This window comes from Calidris pugnax, unplaced genomic scaffold, assembly GCF_001431845.1.
Source record: "Calidris pugnax isolate Ruff unplaced genomic scaffold, ASM143184v1 scaffold245, whole genome shotgun sequence".
In the NCBI taxonomy this organism is placed as follows: domain Eukaryota; kingdom Metazoa; phylum Chordata; class Aves; order Charadriiformes; family Scolopacidae; genus Calidris; species Calidris pugnax.
The window spans coordinates 117937-132914 of NW_015090982.1; the positions used below are offsets into that span (position 1 = coordinate 117937).

The following is a 14978-nucleotide window of genomic DNA, read 5'->3' on the forward strand; positions in this document are numbered from 1 at the left end:
AGCAAAGGCCATCCCTGGTTCTCCCTCCCAGGCCCTCCCAGCAGCTCTTCTCTGCACAACGGCAGCACCATCCGTGGCTGAGGGATCCCGAGGAGAAGAGGCAGAGAGTGATGGGCAGGGGAGGGCAGGGGAGGACAAGCTGCCAGCGCCGGGCCTTTGAGGGTGGTGACATTGGCTGATGGCACTCCAGACTTGGTCTTTCGGTGTCACAGCAAGAGATCACAGCCTAGAACGGCAACTACAGCTGATATTTTTTTGCCATAAAAACATGATCCTGTCCCTCTTTTTGCAGGAACAGAAATCTGAAGACCCTCCTGGCGATTGGAGGATGGAATTTCGGGACAGCCAAGTAAGTTCATACTTCCCATCACGGCACCCTGGAAGCGGAGGGAGAGGGGGCAAGAGGCACCAGCCAAACCCCAACTCTCTCCTGCTCTGCTTCCATAGGTTCACCACAATGGTGTCCACACCCGCAAACCGCCAGACCTTCATCAAGTCCGTCATCAAATTCCTGCGCCAGCATCAGTTTGATGGGCTGGACCTTGACTGGGAATACCCTGGGTCCAGGGGCAGCCCAGCCCAGGACAAGGCTCTCTTTACTGTCCTCGTTAAGGTAGGGTGAAACAACAGGCTTTGGTCAAGCCCTCTGCTCTGCACAGCTCTGGCCAGAGCCCTGGACAGATGAAAAAACCTCAGTCCAGGCCAGAGAGTCCACAGTGAGACCCGTTTCTTGGCATCCCTCAGGAACTGGTGGCAGCCTTTGAGCAGGAAGCCAAACAGTCCAACAAGCCCCGTCTCATGGTCACCGCTGCTGTTGCTGCAGGAATTTCCACCGTTCAGGCTGGCTACGAGATTCCTGAGCTTGGAAAGTGAGTAGCAAACCCCCAGGTCTCATTTCTGTGACTTAAATGGTCTTCCTTCAAATGGTTGAGGGAAACTCTGCCACTATCTGTCAGAAACCAGCACTTCAAGGCCAGCTCAAAAATGGTCTTGAAGAACCCAGATTTGCAGAAAATGGGGACATGGCCAGGGATGTGGTGGGGTAAACGTCTGGCACTACAGAAACCTTTGGGTCTAGATGACTGAATAGGCCAGGAGATAGATGTGTGCCATGTTCTCTACAGGTACCTGGACTACATCCACGTGATGACTTATGACTTCCACAGCTCTTGGGATAGAGTCACTGGTGAGAACAGCCCTCTGTACGATGGCAGTCACAGCCAACTCAGTGTTGTAAGTACCTTTTGGGAGCCTCTGCCAGAGAAGTCATATTCCTGCCTACAAATCCTGGCATACACTTGAACTGTGCTGTTTCTTTTATAGGAATATGCTATGAACTATTGGAAGAACAATGGTGCTCCATCTAAGAAGCTCCTTGTTGGATTCCCAACCTATGGACGTAACTTCAACCTCCAAAACCCATCTAACACCGCTGTTGGGGCACCAGCAACTGGACCTGGGCCAGCTGGACCTTACACAAAGGAAGCTGGATTCTTGGCTTACTACGAGGTATGTGTGCTCCTACACATGCTGGCCACCAAGAACACAGGCACCCTTCAAACTGCCCAGCAGGGAATGCTTAACCCCTACACCCATGGAACATGCCAAGTGCCCTCTTCTGTAGGACACTTGCTAACTTCTCCCTCTCTGCCCTTTTCTTCCTAGATCTGCACATTCCTGGACAATGGAGCCACCCAGGCTTGGGATGCTGCTGAGGACGTGCCCTACGCTTACAAAGGCAGTGAATGGGTTGGCTATGACAACATCAAGAGCTTCAACATCAAGGTACGGGGGGATGTGTGGCCGTGCCAGTAAGAAGGCAGGAGGCCTTCTGCAGCAGCAGGTCCCCAGACTAATTGGGATCTCTCCCCTGGCACTGAACAGGTTGACTGGCTGAAGAAGGGCAATTTTGGGGGTGCTATGGTTTGGGCCATCGATCTGGATGATTTCACTGGCACTTTCTGCAAGCAGGGAAAATATCCCCTGATCACCACCCTGAAGAATGGTCTTGGTCTGCAAAGCAGTGGTGAGTAGCTTGAGTAACATGGGAGTTGTGCTTATAGCATCAGTTATAAAAAGCTGGTGTGCTTGTGGTGCTGTGGAATCAGGCATGGAGGGTAAGGACAAGAGTCCATTATCAATATAATCCCTTCTCAAAAGATAACCTCTTTCTACTTTCATTTCAGGCTGCAGGGCCAATTAATCGTCCAGTCCCCAAGTCCCTGTAGCTCCCAAACATGGAAGTTGGAGAATGAGCACGAGCTGGAGTAACAATTCAACTAACTGTGGTGGGAGTGGTTTCTGTGCTGGGAAAGCCAACAAGACTCAACCAACCAGAGCTGCTTTTACCAACGTTTGAATATCAAAACTTGTTTCAAAATTGCTGTGACAATCCTATCTGTAATACCAGCACTCATGCTACAACTGGCCATGAAGATACCAATCCTTTTACAGCAAAGATATCCCTCTGATCTTATAGCATCTAATAATAATGATTAAATAAAGTGTTCTGCAAAAGCAACAATCCTTGTTGTTTCAGTTCATCTCAGTCTTAGTATTTTGATGCTCCATGAGTCTCCTGTGATATTCAGTCTTATGCTCAGGGAAGAGCCTGAATCCACAAGTTGCATTTTAAACAGCCATAAACTGGCGTTTCCAGGGCTTTCCTGATGTACCAGCGGGGCAGAGAGGGGAGGGGAAAAAGGCAGAAGTAAGAGACAAAGCAGATCTGGCTGTGCCATGAGAGAGCACAGAGAGAAGGGTCACAGGGGCACAACCAGGACACTCGCTCCCCACAGAGCCCTTGTGCAAGGCCTCTACATTTGTCCAGGAAAAAGCACGCTCCTCCTGGAAAAAGCACCTTCCAAAATAACCAGTCTGCAAAGCCCCCACAGCCCTGGTGCTCAGGCCATGAGGCATCAATCACTCCCTGCTGCGGGAATGGTTCAGCTGGGCACGTCCGAATTCACAGGCAGAGTCCTGATGTGTCCCAGAGCCTCCAAAGTCCTTTCCACGGTCTGAGCACCAGGGACACTCATGGCCCATTGTGGCAGCCTAAGGGTGGAATCACCAAACTGCTCCTTCTCCTCTCCCAACAAAGTTTCATTTCAAAGGCACCTGTTTGGAGAAGAGAAATGAGTGGGAGTGACTCTGCTGCTGCTGCTCAGGCACTTCTGCCCTCCCCCTGATGTAAATGGTGTCTTAAAACATGAGAGGTTTCTGCTTTTAAACAAAAAAAACAGTCTCAGATACTCACTGGAAAACACACTACAGAATAAGAAAGGCTTTGTGATAACAGCAAGAGCAGACCAGTGTTTCCTACCAGACGCACAAATAAGAAAAACCAGTCTCAAAGCAGGACAGCCACGGCTTTGCAAGAGTTTGTAGGCTGTTCCCACCACAGAGTATCAGTTTCGCTCACACGTGCTGGGGGAGCAGTTCACCCACGCAGAGCACTCAGTCCCACGCAGCACTTCAGCCGCGACGGAGAAGCAGAACTGATGCAGGAGCCCTGGGGACCTGCCCAAGAGCATCAGCCTCCACTACACTTGGGCACGCTTGGCTTTCAGAACAGCTCCTACCAACAGGCAGAAGTGCAGAAAAAGTGCTCAAGAGTCTTCCATCACCTGCAGACGTCAGTTGCTCCAGGTTTTTGTCCTCAGCTTCATTGGTCATGAATCATTTTTTCAGAAACAGACTCTGTCAGGGAAGCAGAGAGAGCTGGAAAACCAGGAGGCTTCTAGGTGCTGGGGGCTGTAGCACACAGGCAAACACGGGCCAGTCTCAGAGTGCTGGGGAGTCACAGATCTCCACACACAAAGCCTGGCAGCAGAGAAACCTTTGCACTAATCCAATGGCCTCATGACTGATCCTATGAGCTCTGGCAACACAGGATCTACATAGAGACGTATATGCAGACATATCTGGGGTAAATCCCCAGAGGAAAATTCACAAGGAATCTCCAACACTGCCACTCCACACCAAGAAAAACATAATGACAATAGATTGTCTCCGTGGCGGCAGGACACGGTCTGCCTGCAGTGAGGAACATCAGATCAGCAGCCCAAAACACTCATAGCTCCCACCAAGAAGGCATTTCTCTGAGCTCAACAGCATCTTGGCATTGCCAATGGGATGGAAAGCAGCCTCCCTGCACTTGGAAACCCAAACCCAGACCTTCCATACACATCTCCCCAGCCAAGGGCCCCTCTCCCCAGTACATCTCTCTGCATCGCTAACAGGACCCTGGGCTGTCGTGACGCTGCCACCAGCACAAATGCCCGAATCGGCCGCCAGCTCCAACCTCCCGGGACCAGGAGAGCGATACCCAGACCTCTGCAGCCAGATAAGGTGAGCACAGGGCTCTCCAAAACACGTGCCACCATTGCATTGACCTTCACACTTTACCAAACCTCGGGATTTGACCAACTGACATTGGTTACCACCACATGCAGACAAACCCGTGTCCTTGCTCCGTCCCCAAATGCTCTCCTTTTCACTCCCAAACATACCTCTGCAGATAACAGACCGGCCAGGCTCCAGAGGTCGCTCAGGGCGGGATTTTCCACATCTAGTCCCATTGAGTTTGTTCTGTGCTACTTTATCGACCAAGAAACACAGTGGAAAAGTACTCCTTGAAGATGGTTGTCCCTTTCGTTATCTGCCGTATCTCACCCAGTGTGTGCCAGGGTCGGTCAAATGCATTTTAACCTGCAGGTCAGTGACTTCAGTGCCAGCACCTGATACAGGCAACTTTGAGGCTGTTTGCCAGGCTCCCATTCAACCAAGTCTGGGGGATTGACTGGAAATTCACCTTGACATCATCTTAGCAGGAATTAAGCAACATCTCAGTGCCGAGCAACTGGCCACGTCCCTGCGGGGTCTCACTCCCCCATTGACTCCAGCCCTGGCAGTGCCTGGTGTGCAAAAGGAAAGAAACCACAGATCTCTTCCAACAAAAAACAACAATTACCACTGAGAAGCTCATGTAGAATAAATTTGGGAGAAAGCTGAGCAAAAAGAGGAGGGAAGAAGTGCGAGAGAAAATGACCCCTGCCTGATGCTCTGTCCCTGGGCTCTCTCTCATAGAGCTTGGCCTCCAAGAAATCGTGCTTCTGCCTGAAGAAAATGACCTTTGCGAGTTACCTTGGGTCTCCCAGTGCCTGCCACCTCTGGGCAGAGACAATGACAGCGCAAGGTGAACACTTCACCCACCCCTCACTCCTCACTGTTGACACAAAGCCCGTCGCTTTAAATAACACTTGTAAGATGGAAACCCATCTAATCTTGTTCTTCCACTGTTCTTGCAGCACCACAGCATGGCACAGCCTGATATTGGGGATGTCTCCTCCACCTGGAGCGTTAAGGCCCATTGTACTGGTATCACCTTTGGCTGATACTCATCTTTACCAACTTTTGTAATGTTTGTCCATCTTTGCTGACGCAAGACTGGCAGGAAGTGAGAGGAGCGTATAAAAGTGGGAGACGGTCTGCACCACATCAGTTCTGGTCCAAGATGGCCAAGCTCACCCTGCTGACCGGTAAGTCCTGCTTCAGAACTTACTTCTCTGCCTTTTCCACAAGTATTTGGGGCTCTTTCACTGTTTAAGGTTAGATTGGGTTCAGTCCGGTTCTTTCTAAGTACAAACACTTACACCTTTGTTCTTTACCTTTTCTCTTTATAGGTCTGGTTCTCCTGCTGAACGCCCAGATAGGTATGTGCTTTCTATCCCAAAAACTACCCTACCAAACCCTTTTCAGAGTCAGCATCTACAGACAGCTCCAACGGGCAGCACAGCAAACACACAAAGAGCCTTCCACCTTCCAGACACCTCACCAGAGATCCCTCTGCTTCTGTTCTTCCTTCTGTGGCAGCAAAGGAGAAAGAGTCCCTTTGGGGAAGAGACCCAGCACTCAGAACCACCCTCATTCACGAGTTTTAGGGTGCAGGAGCCTCCTAGACACACTCCTCTACTCAAACATAGCAGGAAGGAAAGAAATCCCTTTTGATTCTTGGAGAGCCTCTTCCCAAAGGCCAGTCTATCTACTGAAAGAGTAGAAAGAACAGAAATCCCTTTGATTCTTGGAGAGCCTCTTCCCAAAGGGATAACCAACCCTACTTCCCTCTCTCCGAACTCCCTGCCCTGCAGGGAAACACTGCCCAATCCCTTCTCAGCAGATCCAGTACCATCCTCTGCCTCACGTTAGAAACACCTCTGAAATGCAGCCCAAATCTCCCCCACTCCCTCTCTGTCTCTGCAGGCACTGCCTATGTGCTGTCATGTTACTTCACCAACTGGGCCCAGTACAGGCCTGGCCTGGGAAAGTTCATGCCAGATGACATCGACCCCTGCCTGTGCGACCATCTGATCTACGCCTTTGCTGGGATGAACAACAACGAGATCACCACTTACGAATGGAACGACGAGACCCTTTACAAATCCTTCAACGGCCTGAAGAACCAGTACGTACCGAGAGCAAAGGCCATCCCTGGTTCTCCCTCCCAGGCCCTCCCAGCAGCTCAAAAAGCACGCTCCTCCTGGAAAAAGCACCTTCCAAAATAACCAGTCTGCAAAGCCTGGTCCTTTTGGGTGGTGACAGTGACTCAGGGCGCTGTGGATTTCACCCCCACAGCCCTGGTGCTCAGGCCATGAGGCATCAATCACTCCCTGCTGCGGGAATGGTTCAGCTGGGCACGTCCGAATTCAACATCCAGAGATCACAAGCCTACACCAGACACTTTCAAGAAACACAAGAGCCCTGTGACTTGTGCTGGTCTGTTGTGAAATAGAGAAGACTCAACTATTCCTCATTTTAAAACATGTTGATGTCCCTCTCTTTGCAGGAACGGAAAACTGAAGACCCTCCTGGCGATTGGAGGATGGAATTTCGGGACAGCCAAGTAAGTTCATACTGAGTGGGAGTGACTCTGCTGCTGCTGCTCAGGCACTTCTGCCCTCCCCCTGATGTAAATGGTGTCTTAAAACATGAGAGGTTTCTGCTTTTAAACAAAAAAAACAGTCTCAGATACTCACTGGAAAACACACTACAGAATAAGAAAGGCTTTGTGATAACAGCAAGAGCAGACCAGTGTTTCCTACCAGACGCACAAATAAGAAAAACCAGTCTCAAAGCAGGACAGCCACGGCTTTGCAAGAGTTTGTAGGCTGTTCCCACCACAGAGTATCAGTTTCGCTCACACGTGCTGGGGGAGCAGTTCACCCACACAGAGCACTCAGTCCCACACAGCACTTCAGCCGCGACGGAGAAGCAGAACTGATGCAGGAGCCCTGGGGACCTGCCCAAGAGCATCAGCCTCCACTACACTTGGGCACGCTTGGCTTTCAGAACAGCTCCTACCAACAGGCAGAAGTGCAGAAAAAGTGCTCAAGAGTCTTCCATCACCTGCAGACGTCAGTTGCTCCAGGTTTTTGTCCTCAGCTTCATTGGTCATGAATCATTTTTTCAGAAACAGACTCTGTCAGGGAAGCAGAGAGAGCTGGAAAACCAGGAGGCTTCTAGGTGCTGGGGGCTGTAGCACACAGGCAAACACGGGCCAGTCTCAGAGTGCTGGGGAGTCACAGATCTCCACACACAAAGCCTGGCAATGCAGAAATCTTTGCGCTAATCCAATGGCCTCATGACTGATCCTATGAGCTCTGGCAACACAGGATCTACATAGAGACGTATATGCAGACATATCTGGGGTAAATCCCCAGAGGAAAATTCACAAGGAATCCCCAAGATACCACTCCACACCAAGAAAACCATACTGACAACAGATTGTCTCCGTGGCGGCAGGACACGGTCTGCCTGCAGTGAGGAACATCAGATCAGCAGCCCAAAACACTCATAGCTCCCACCAAGAAGGCATTTCTCTGAGCTCAACAGCATCTTGGCATTGCCAATGGGATGGAAAGCAGCCTCCCTGCACTTGGAAACCCAAACCCAGACCTTCCATACACATCTCCCCAGCCAAGGGCCCCTCTCCCCAGTACATCTCTCTGCATCGCTAACAGGACCCTGGGCTGTCGTGACGCTGCCACCAGCACAAATGCCCGAATCGGCCGCCAGCTCCAACCTCCCGGGACCAGGAGAGCGATACCCAGACCTCTGCAGCCAGATAAGGTGAGCACAGGGCTCTCCAAAACACGTGCCACCATTGCATTGACCTTCACACTTTACCAAACCTCGGGATTTGACCAACTGACATTGGTTACCACCACATGCAGACAAACCCGTGTCCTTGCTCCGTCCCCAAATGCTCTCCTTTTCACTCCCAAACATACCTCTGCAGATAACAGACCGGCCAGGCTCCAGAGGTCGCTCAGGGCGGGATTTTCCACATCTAGTCCCATTGAGTTTGTTCTGTGCTACTTTATCGACCAAGAAACACAGTGGAAAAGTACTCCTTGAAGATGGTTGTCCCTTTCGTTATCTGCCGTATCTCACCCAGTGTGTGCCAGGGTCGGTCAAATGCATTTTAACCTGCAGGTCAGTGACTTCAGTGCCAGCACCTGATACAGGCAACTTTGAGGCTGTTTGCCAGGCTCCCATTCAACCAAGTCTGGGGGACTGACTGGAAATTCACCTTGACATCATCTTAGCAGGAATTAAGCAACATCTCAGTGCCGAGCAACTGGCCACGTCCCTGCGGGGTCTCACTCCCCCATTGACTCCAGCCCTGGCAGTGCCTGGTGTGCAAAAGGAAAGAAACCACAGATCTCTTCCAACAAAAAACAACAATTACCACTGAGAAGCTCATGTAGAATAAATTTGGGAGAAAGCTGAGCAAAAAGAGGAGGGAAGAAGTGCGAGAGAAAATGACCCCTGCCTGATGCTCTGTCCCTGGGCTCTCTCTCATAGAGCTTGGCCTCCAAGAAATCGTGCTTCTGCCTGAAGAAAATGACCTTTGCGAGTTACCTTGGGTCTGGCAGTGCCTGCCACCTCTGGGCAGAGACAATGACAGCGCAAGGTGAACACTTCACCCACCCCTCACTGCCTAATCCTCACTGTTGACACAAAGCCCGTTGCTTTAAACAACATTTGTAAGATGGAAACCCATCTAATCTTGTTCTTCCACTGTTCTTGCAGCACCACAGCATGGCACAGCCTGATATTGGGGATGTCTCCTCCACCTGGAGCGTTAAGGCCCATTGTACTGGTATCACGTTTGGCTGATACTCATCTTTACCAACTTCTGTAATGTTTGTCCATCTTTGCTGACGCAAGACTGGCAGGAAGTGAGAGGAGCGTATAAAAGTGGGAGACGGTCTGCACCACATCAGTTCTGGTCCAAGATGGCCAAGCTCACCCTGCTGACCGGTAAGTCCTGCTTCAAAACTTACTTCTCTGCCTTTTCCACAACTATTTGGGGCTCTTTCACTGTTTAAGGTTAGATTGGGTTCAGTCCGGTTCTTTCTAAGTACAAACACTTACACCTTTGTTCTTTACCTTTTCTCTTTATAGGTCTGGTTCTCCTGCTGAACGCCCAGATAGGTATGTGCTTTCTATCCCAAAAACTACCCTACCAAACCCTTTTCAGAGTCAGCATCTACAGACAGCTCCAACGGGCAGCACAGCAAACACACAAAGAGCCTTCCACCTTCCAGGCACCTCACCAGAGATCCCTCTGCTTCTGTTCTTCCTTCTGTGGCAGCAAAGGAGAAAGAGTCCCTTTGGGGAAGAGACCCAGCACTCAGAACCACCCTCATTCATGAGTTTTAGGGTGCAGGAACCTCCTAGACCAGTCTATCTACTGAAAGAGTAGAAAGAACAGAAATCCCTTTGATTCTTGGAGAGCCTCTTCCCAAAGGGATAACCAACCCTACTTCCCTCTCTCCGAACTCCCTGCCCTGCAGGGAAACACTGCCCAATCCCTTCTCAGCAGATCCAGTACCATCCTCTGCCTCACGTTAGAAACACCTCTGAAATGCAGCCCAAATCTCCCCCACTCCCTCTCTGTCTCTGCAGGCACTGCCTATGTGCTGTCATGTTACTTCACCAACTGGGCCCAGTACAGGCCTGGCCTGGGAAAGTTCATGCCAGATGACATCGACCCCTGCCTGTGCGACCATCTGATCTACGCCTTTGCTGGGATGAACAACAACGAGATCACCACTTACGAATGGAACGACGAGACCCTTTACAAATCCTTCAACGGCCTGAAGAACCAGTACGTACCGACAGCAAAGGCCATCCCTGGTTCTCCCTCCCAGGCCCTCCCAGCAGCTCTTCTCTGCACAACGGCAGCACCATCCGTGGCTGAGGGATCCCGAGGAGAAGAGGCAGAGAGTGATGGGCAGGGGAGGGCAGGGGAGGACAAGGTGCCAGCGCTGGTCCTTTTGGGTGGTGACAGTGACTCAGGGCGCTGTGGATTTCACATCCAGAGATCACAAGCCTACACCAGACACTTTCAAGAAACACAAGAGCCCTGTGACTTGTGCTGGTCTGTTGTGAAATAGAGAAGACTCAACTATTCCTCATTTTAAAACATGTTGATGTCCCTCTCTTTGCAGGAACGGAAAACTGAAGACCCTCCTGGCGATTGGAGGATGGAATTTCGGGACAGCCAAGTAAGTTCATACTTCCCATCACGGCACCCTGGAAGCAGAGGGAGAGGGGGCAAGAGGCACCAGCCAAACCCCAACTCTCTCCTGCTCTGCTTCCATAGGTTCACCACAATGGTGTCCACACCCGCAAACCGCCAGACCTTCATCAAGTCCGTCATCAAATTCCTGCGCCAGTATCAGTTTGATGGGCTGGACCTTGACTGGGAATACCCTGGGTCCAGGGGCAGCCCAGCCCAGGACAAGGCTCTCTTTACCGTCCTCGTTAAGGTAGGGTGAAACAACAGGCTTTGGTCAAGCCCTCTGCTCTGCACAGCTCTGGCCAGAGCCCTGGACAGATGAAAAAACCTCAGGCCAGAGCGTCCACAGTGAGACCCGTTTCTTGGCATCCCTCAGGAACTGGTGGCAGCCTTTGAGCAGGAAGCCAAACAGTCCAACAAGCCCCGTCTCATGGTCACCGCTGCTGTTGCTGGAGGTCGTTCCACCATTGAGGCTGGCTACGAGATTCCTGAGCTTGGAAAGTGAGTAGCACTGTCTCCCAGTTCCCAGAGTACCAGTTCAATTCCCGCTCAGCCTTGACCTTTGCCTCCTGCCACTGGAGGAGAGAACTGGTTCCAGCACTTCAAGGCCAGCTCAAGAAAGGTCTTGAAGAGCCCAGCTTTGCAGAAAGTGGGGACATGATCAGGGATGTGGAGGGGTAGATGGCCAGCACTACAAGAACCCTCTGGTCTGGGTGACTGAGCAGCCGGGAGACAGATGCAAGCAATGTTCTCCACAGGTACCTGGACTACATCCACGTGATGACTTATGACTTCCACGGCTCTTGGGATGGAGTCACTGGTGAGAACAGCCCTCTGTACGAAGGCCCAGTTGACACCGGGGACCTCATCTACTTCAATGTCGTACGTATATTTTCCGAGATGGTGTCATAGAAGATGATCCTGACACCCATGATGAGAAGCTTAAGGAGGCATCCTCCTGGCTACACATCCTGGCACCCACTTGACCTGTGGGTCTCTTTTGTAGGATTTTGCTATGAACTACTGGAAGAACAATGGCGCCCCAGCCGAGAAGCTCCTTGTTGGATTTGCAACCTACGGACATAACTACATCCTCCAAAACCCATCTAACACCGCTGTTGGGGCACCAGCAACTGGACCTGGGCCAGCTGGACCTTACACAAGGCAGGCTGGATTCTTGGCTTACTACGAGGTATGTGTGCCCCTACACATGCTGGCCACCAAGAACACAGACACCCTTCAAACTACCCAGCAGGGAACGTTTAACCCCTACACCCACGGAACATGCCAACTGCCCTCTTCTGTAGGACACTTGCTAACTTCTCCCTCTCTGCCCTTTTCTTCCTAGATCTGCACATTCCTGGCCAATGGAGCCACCCAGGCTTGGGATGCCCCCCAGGACGTGCCCTACGCTTACAAAGGCAGCGAATGGGTTGGCTATGACAACATCAAGAGCTACAACATCAAGGTACGGGGGGATGTGTGGCCATGCCAGTAAGAAGGCAGGAGGCCTTCTGCAGCAGCAGGTCCCCAGACTAATTGGGATCTCTCCCCTGGCACTGAACAGGTTGACTGGCTGAAGAAGAACAAATTTGGAGGTGCTATGGTTTGGGCCATTGATATGGATGACTTCACTGGCACTTTCTGCAAGGAAGGCAAATATCCCCTCATCACCACCCTGAAGAACGGTCTGGGCCTGCAGAACAGTGGTGAGTAGCTTGAGCAGGGTGTGCTTCTTCAGGGTGACTCCCCAGTTCCCTGCTGATGCCGGGCTTCAGACACACACAAACCTGTACCTCTGGAGCCTTGGTGCACAAAGGCTTTCTGTGGAAGCCACGTCTATACATTGACCTGGAAAGACCCTTTCCCTCTACATCCCGCGGAATGAAAGAGGGAGATTATGACACAAAAATAAGCCGTTTCCTGCTTTTCTTTCAGACTGTGTGCCTCCAGCTCATCCCAATCCTCCCATCACTGAAGCTCCTAGCCAAGGAGGTGGCAGTGGCAGCGGCGGCTCTGGTGGTGGCTCTGGTGGCAGCGGCTTCTGTGCTGGCAAGGCCAACGGCATCTATGCAGATCCAACCAACAAGAGCAACTTCTACAACTGCATTAATGGGGAAACCTTCATGCAGACCTGCCAGGCCGGCCTCGTCTTCGACGCCAGCTGCTCCTGCTGCAACTGGCCATGAAGATACCGGTCCCATTGCTCCCAGCAACCCCTCTGATCTATTCGCACAACATAAGAATGATTAAATAAAGTATTCCTCAAAAGCAACAATCCTCGCAGTTTCAACTTTTCATGCTGTTCACACATTGATGCTCCCCGTTTCCCTCCTGATACTCACACTTGTGCTCAGAGAAGGGCCGGAATGCACAAGCTCTGGAGTGCTTCTCCAGAGACCTCTTCTTACCAAACTACCATGTGAAACAGCAGCTCCTTGAAGTGGGAGCCAGAAAGGTGCAATCCATGGGGAAGTTATCAAACCTCTTCTCTTTGAACAGCCATAAACTGGCATTTCCAGGGCTTTGCTGATGTACCAGCGGGGCAGGTAGTGGGAGGAAAAAAAGTAGGAGGAAGAGACAGAGCAGATCTGGCTGTGCCATGGGAGAGCACACAGAGAAGGGTCACAGAGGCACAACCAGGACAGAGAGCCCTCATGCAAGGCCTCTGCATTTGTCCAGGGAAAAGCACTCTCCTCCTGAGCAGACTCCTGATGTGTCCTAGAGCCCCAAATGTTCTCTGTATGGTTTGTGGTAGCGTAAGGATGGAATCACCAAACTGTTCCTTCACCTCTCCCTTCAAAGGCTCCTGCTTAGAGAAGAGAAATGAGTGGGAGTGACCTCTGTTGCTGCTGATCCTCAGGCACTTCTGCCCTTCCCCTGATGTAAATGGTGTCTTAAATGGTCAGGAAGAAGCTTTTGCTTTCAAACAATGGGGAAGCAGCTACTCCCTGGAAAAGAAAGCACAGAGCAAGAAAGGCTTTGCGAGAGCAGCAACAGCAGCTCAGTGTTTAATACCAGACCCACAGGTAAGAAAAGCCAGATTCAAAGAAGCAGAGAGACAGATTTGCAAGAATTTGTAGAGAGAATTTGCCCCCACTTTCATTGGTCATTAATCATTTTTTCAGAGACAGACTCTGAGCCTGGCAGCAGAAACAGAATCAGAGTCAGAGCCTGACAGCAGGGAAATGCTTGGGCTAAATGTAAGACTTCATGACTGATCCTATGAACTCTGGCAACACAGGATCTATATAGACATATATGCAGACATATCTGGGATAAATCCCCATAGGAAAATTCACATGGAATCTCCAAGATACCACTCAACACTAAGGAAAACCATACTGGCAACAGATTGTCTCTGTGGCGGCATGATACGGTCTGCCTGCAGTGAGGAACATCAGATCTCAAAGAAGCAGAGAGACAGATTTGCAAGAATTTGTAGAGAGAATTTGCCCCCACTTTCATTGGTCATTAATCATTTTTTCAGAGACAGACTCTGAGCCTGGCAGCAGAAACAGAATCAGAGTCAGAGCCTGACAGCAGGGAAATGCTTGGGCTAAATGTAAGACTTCATGACTGATCCTATGAACTCTGGCAACACAGGATCTATATAGACATATATGCAGACATATCTGGGATAAATCCCCATAGGAAAATTCACATGGAATCTCCAAGATACCACTCAACACTAAGGAAAACCATACTGGGAGGAACATCAGATCAGCAGCCCAAAACACTCATAGCTCCCACCAAGAAGGCATTTCTCTGAGCTCAACAGCATCTTGGCATTGCCAATGGGATGGAAAGCAGCCTCCCTGCACTTGGAAACCCAAACCCAGACCTTCCATACACATCTCCCCAGCCAAGGGCCCCTCTCCCCAGTACATCTCTCTGCATCGCTAACAGGACCCTGGGCTGTCGTGACGCTGCCACCAGCACAAATGCCCGAATCGGCCGCCAGCTCCAACCTCCCGGGACCAGGAGAGCGATACCCAGACCTCTGCAGCCAGATAAGGTGAGCACAGGGCTCTCCAAAACACGTGCCACCATTGCATTGACCTTCACATTTCTCCCCAGCTGGGCCTGCCACAGGGACCTGCCTAATCTCCACGGCAAGAGCTGGGAGAGCAAACAACCTCTCAAAAGCAATGGCTCGTGTGCACCGAGGTTGGCAAGGCCAGGACGGCTACGGTCTTTGGGAAAAGAGCAGTTTTCAGAGAGTTTGCTGAGAGTCAGTTGTCAGACACATCTCACGTGGGATGGGTGCAAGGCTGTGCAAGTGCTGTGCCTGACTCTGACAAACCTCTGTCGTCATTCACCATATTTCACCCACTCCATATACAAATCTAGAAGTCTAATGAAATTTAGTGGCAGATCAGTCAATTCA

The 14978-nt window shown here is 50.9% G+C and overlaps 2 protein-coding genes across 4 annotated transcripts in view; both read left to right on the plus strand.

The window, feature by feature from the left end:
• LOC106894756 (acidic mammalian chitinase-like) overlaps positions 1 to 2521 on the plus strand; it is a 10531-nt gene extending 8010 nt beyond the window's left edge. Inside the window, exons 7-11 of the mRNA XM_014953617.1 lie at positions 1125 to 1233; positions 1324 to 1509; positions 1666 to 1785; positions 1885 to 2026; positions 2187 to 2521. Of these exons, the coding sequence (XP_014809103.1) occupies positions 1125 to 1233; positions 1324 to 1509; positions 1666 to 1785; positions 1885 to 2026; positions 2187 to 2203 (574 nt within the window). The 3' untranslated portion in view covers positions 2204 to 2521. The remainder of the gene's footprint in view (positions 1 to 1124; positions 1234 to 1323; positions 1510 to 1665; positions 1786 to 1884; positions 2027 to 2186) is intronic.
• Positions 2522 to 5487: 2966 nt separating this feature from the next.
• On the plus strand, positions 5488 to 12866 carry LOC106894759 (acidic mammalian chitinase-like). 3 transcript variants are annotated; one of them, XM_014953623.1, is made up of 11 exons: positions 5488 to 5540; positions 5685 to 5714; positions 6262 to 6463; positions 6845 to 6901; positions 10673 to 10838; positions 10965 to 11089; positions 11347 to 11470; positions 11595 to 11780; positions 11937 to 12056; positions 12156 to 12297; positions 12527 to 12866. In XM_014953623.1, exons 1-11 carry the CDS (start codon positions 5516 to 5518, stop codon positions 12775 to 12777), a joined length of 1428 nt encoding a protein of 475 aa, XP_014809109.1. In that variant the 5' UTR covers positions 5488 to 5515; the 3' UTR covers positions 12778 to 12866. The 3 variants fall into 3 exon arrangements, with proteins under 3 accessions (XP_014809109.1, XP_014809108.1, XP_014809107.1); XM_014953622.1 differs by lacking the exon at positions 6845 to 6901 and adding an exon at positions 10518 to 10574; XM_014953621.1 differs by lacking the exons at positions 5488 to 5540; positions 5685 to 5714; positions 6262 to 6463; positions 6845 to 6901 and adding exons at positions 9272 to 9324; positions 9469 to 9498; positions 9973 to 10174; positions 10518 to 10574.
• Positions 12867 to 14978: the final 2112 nt, after the last annotated feature.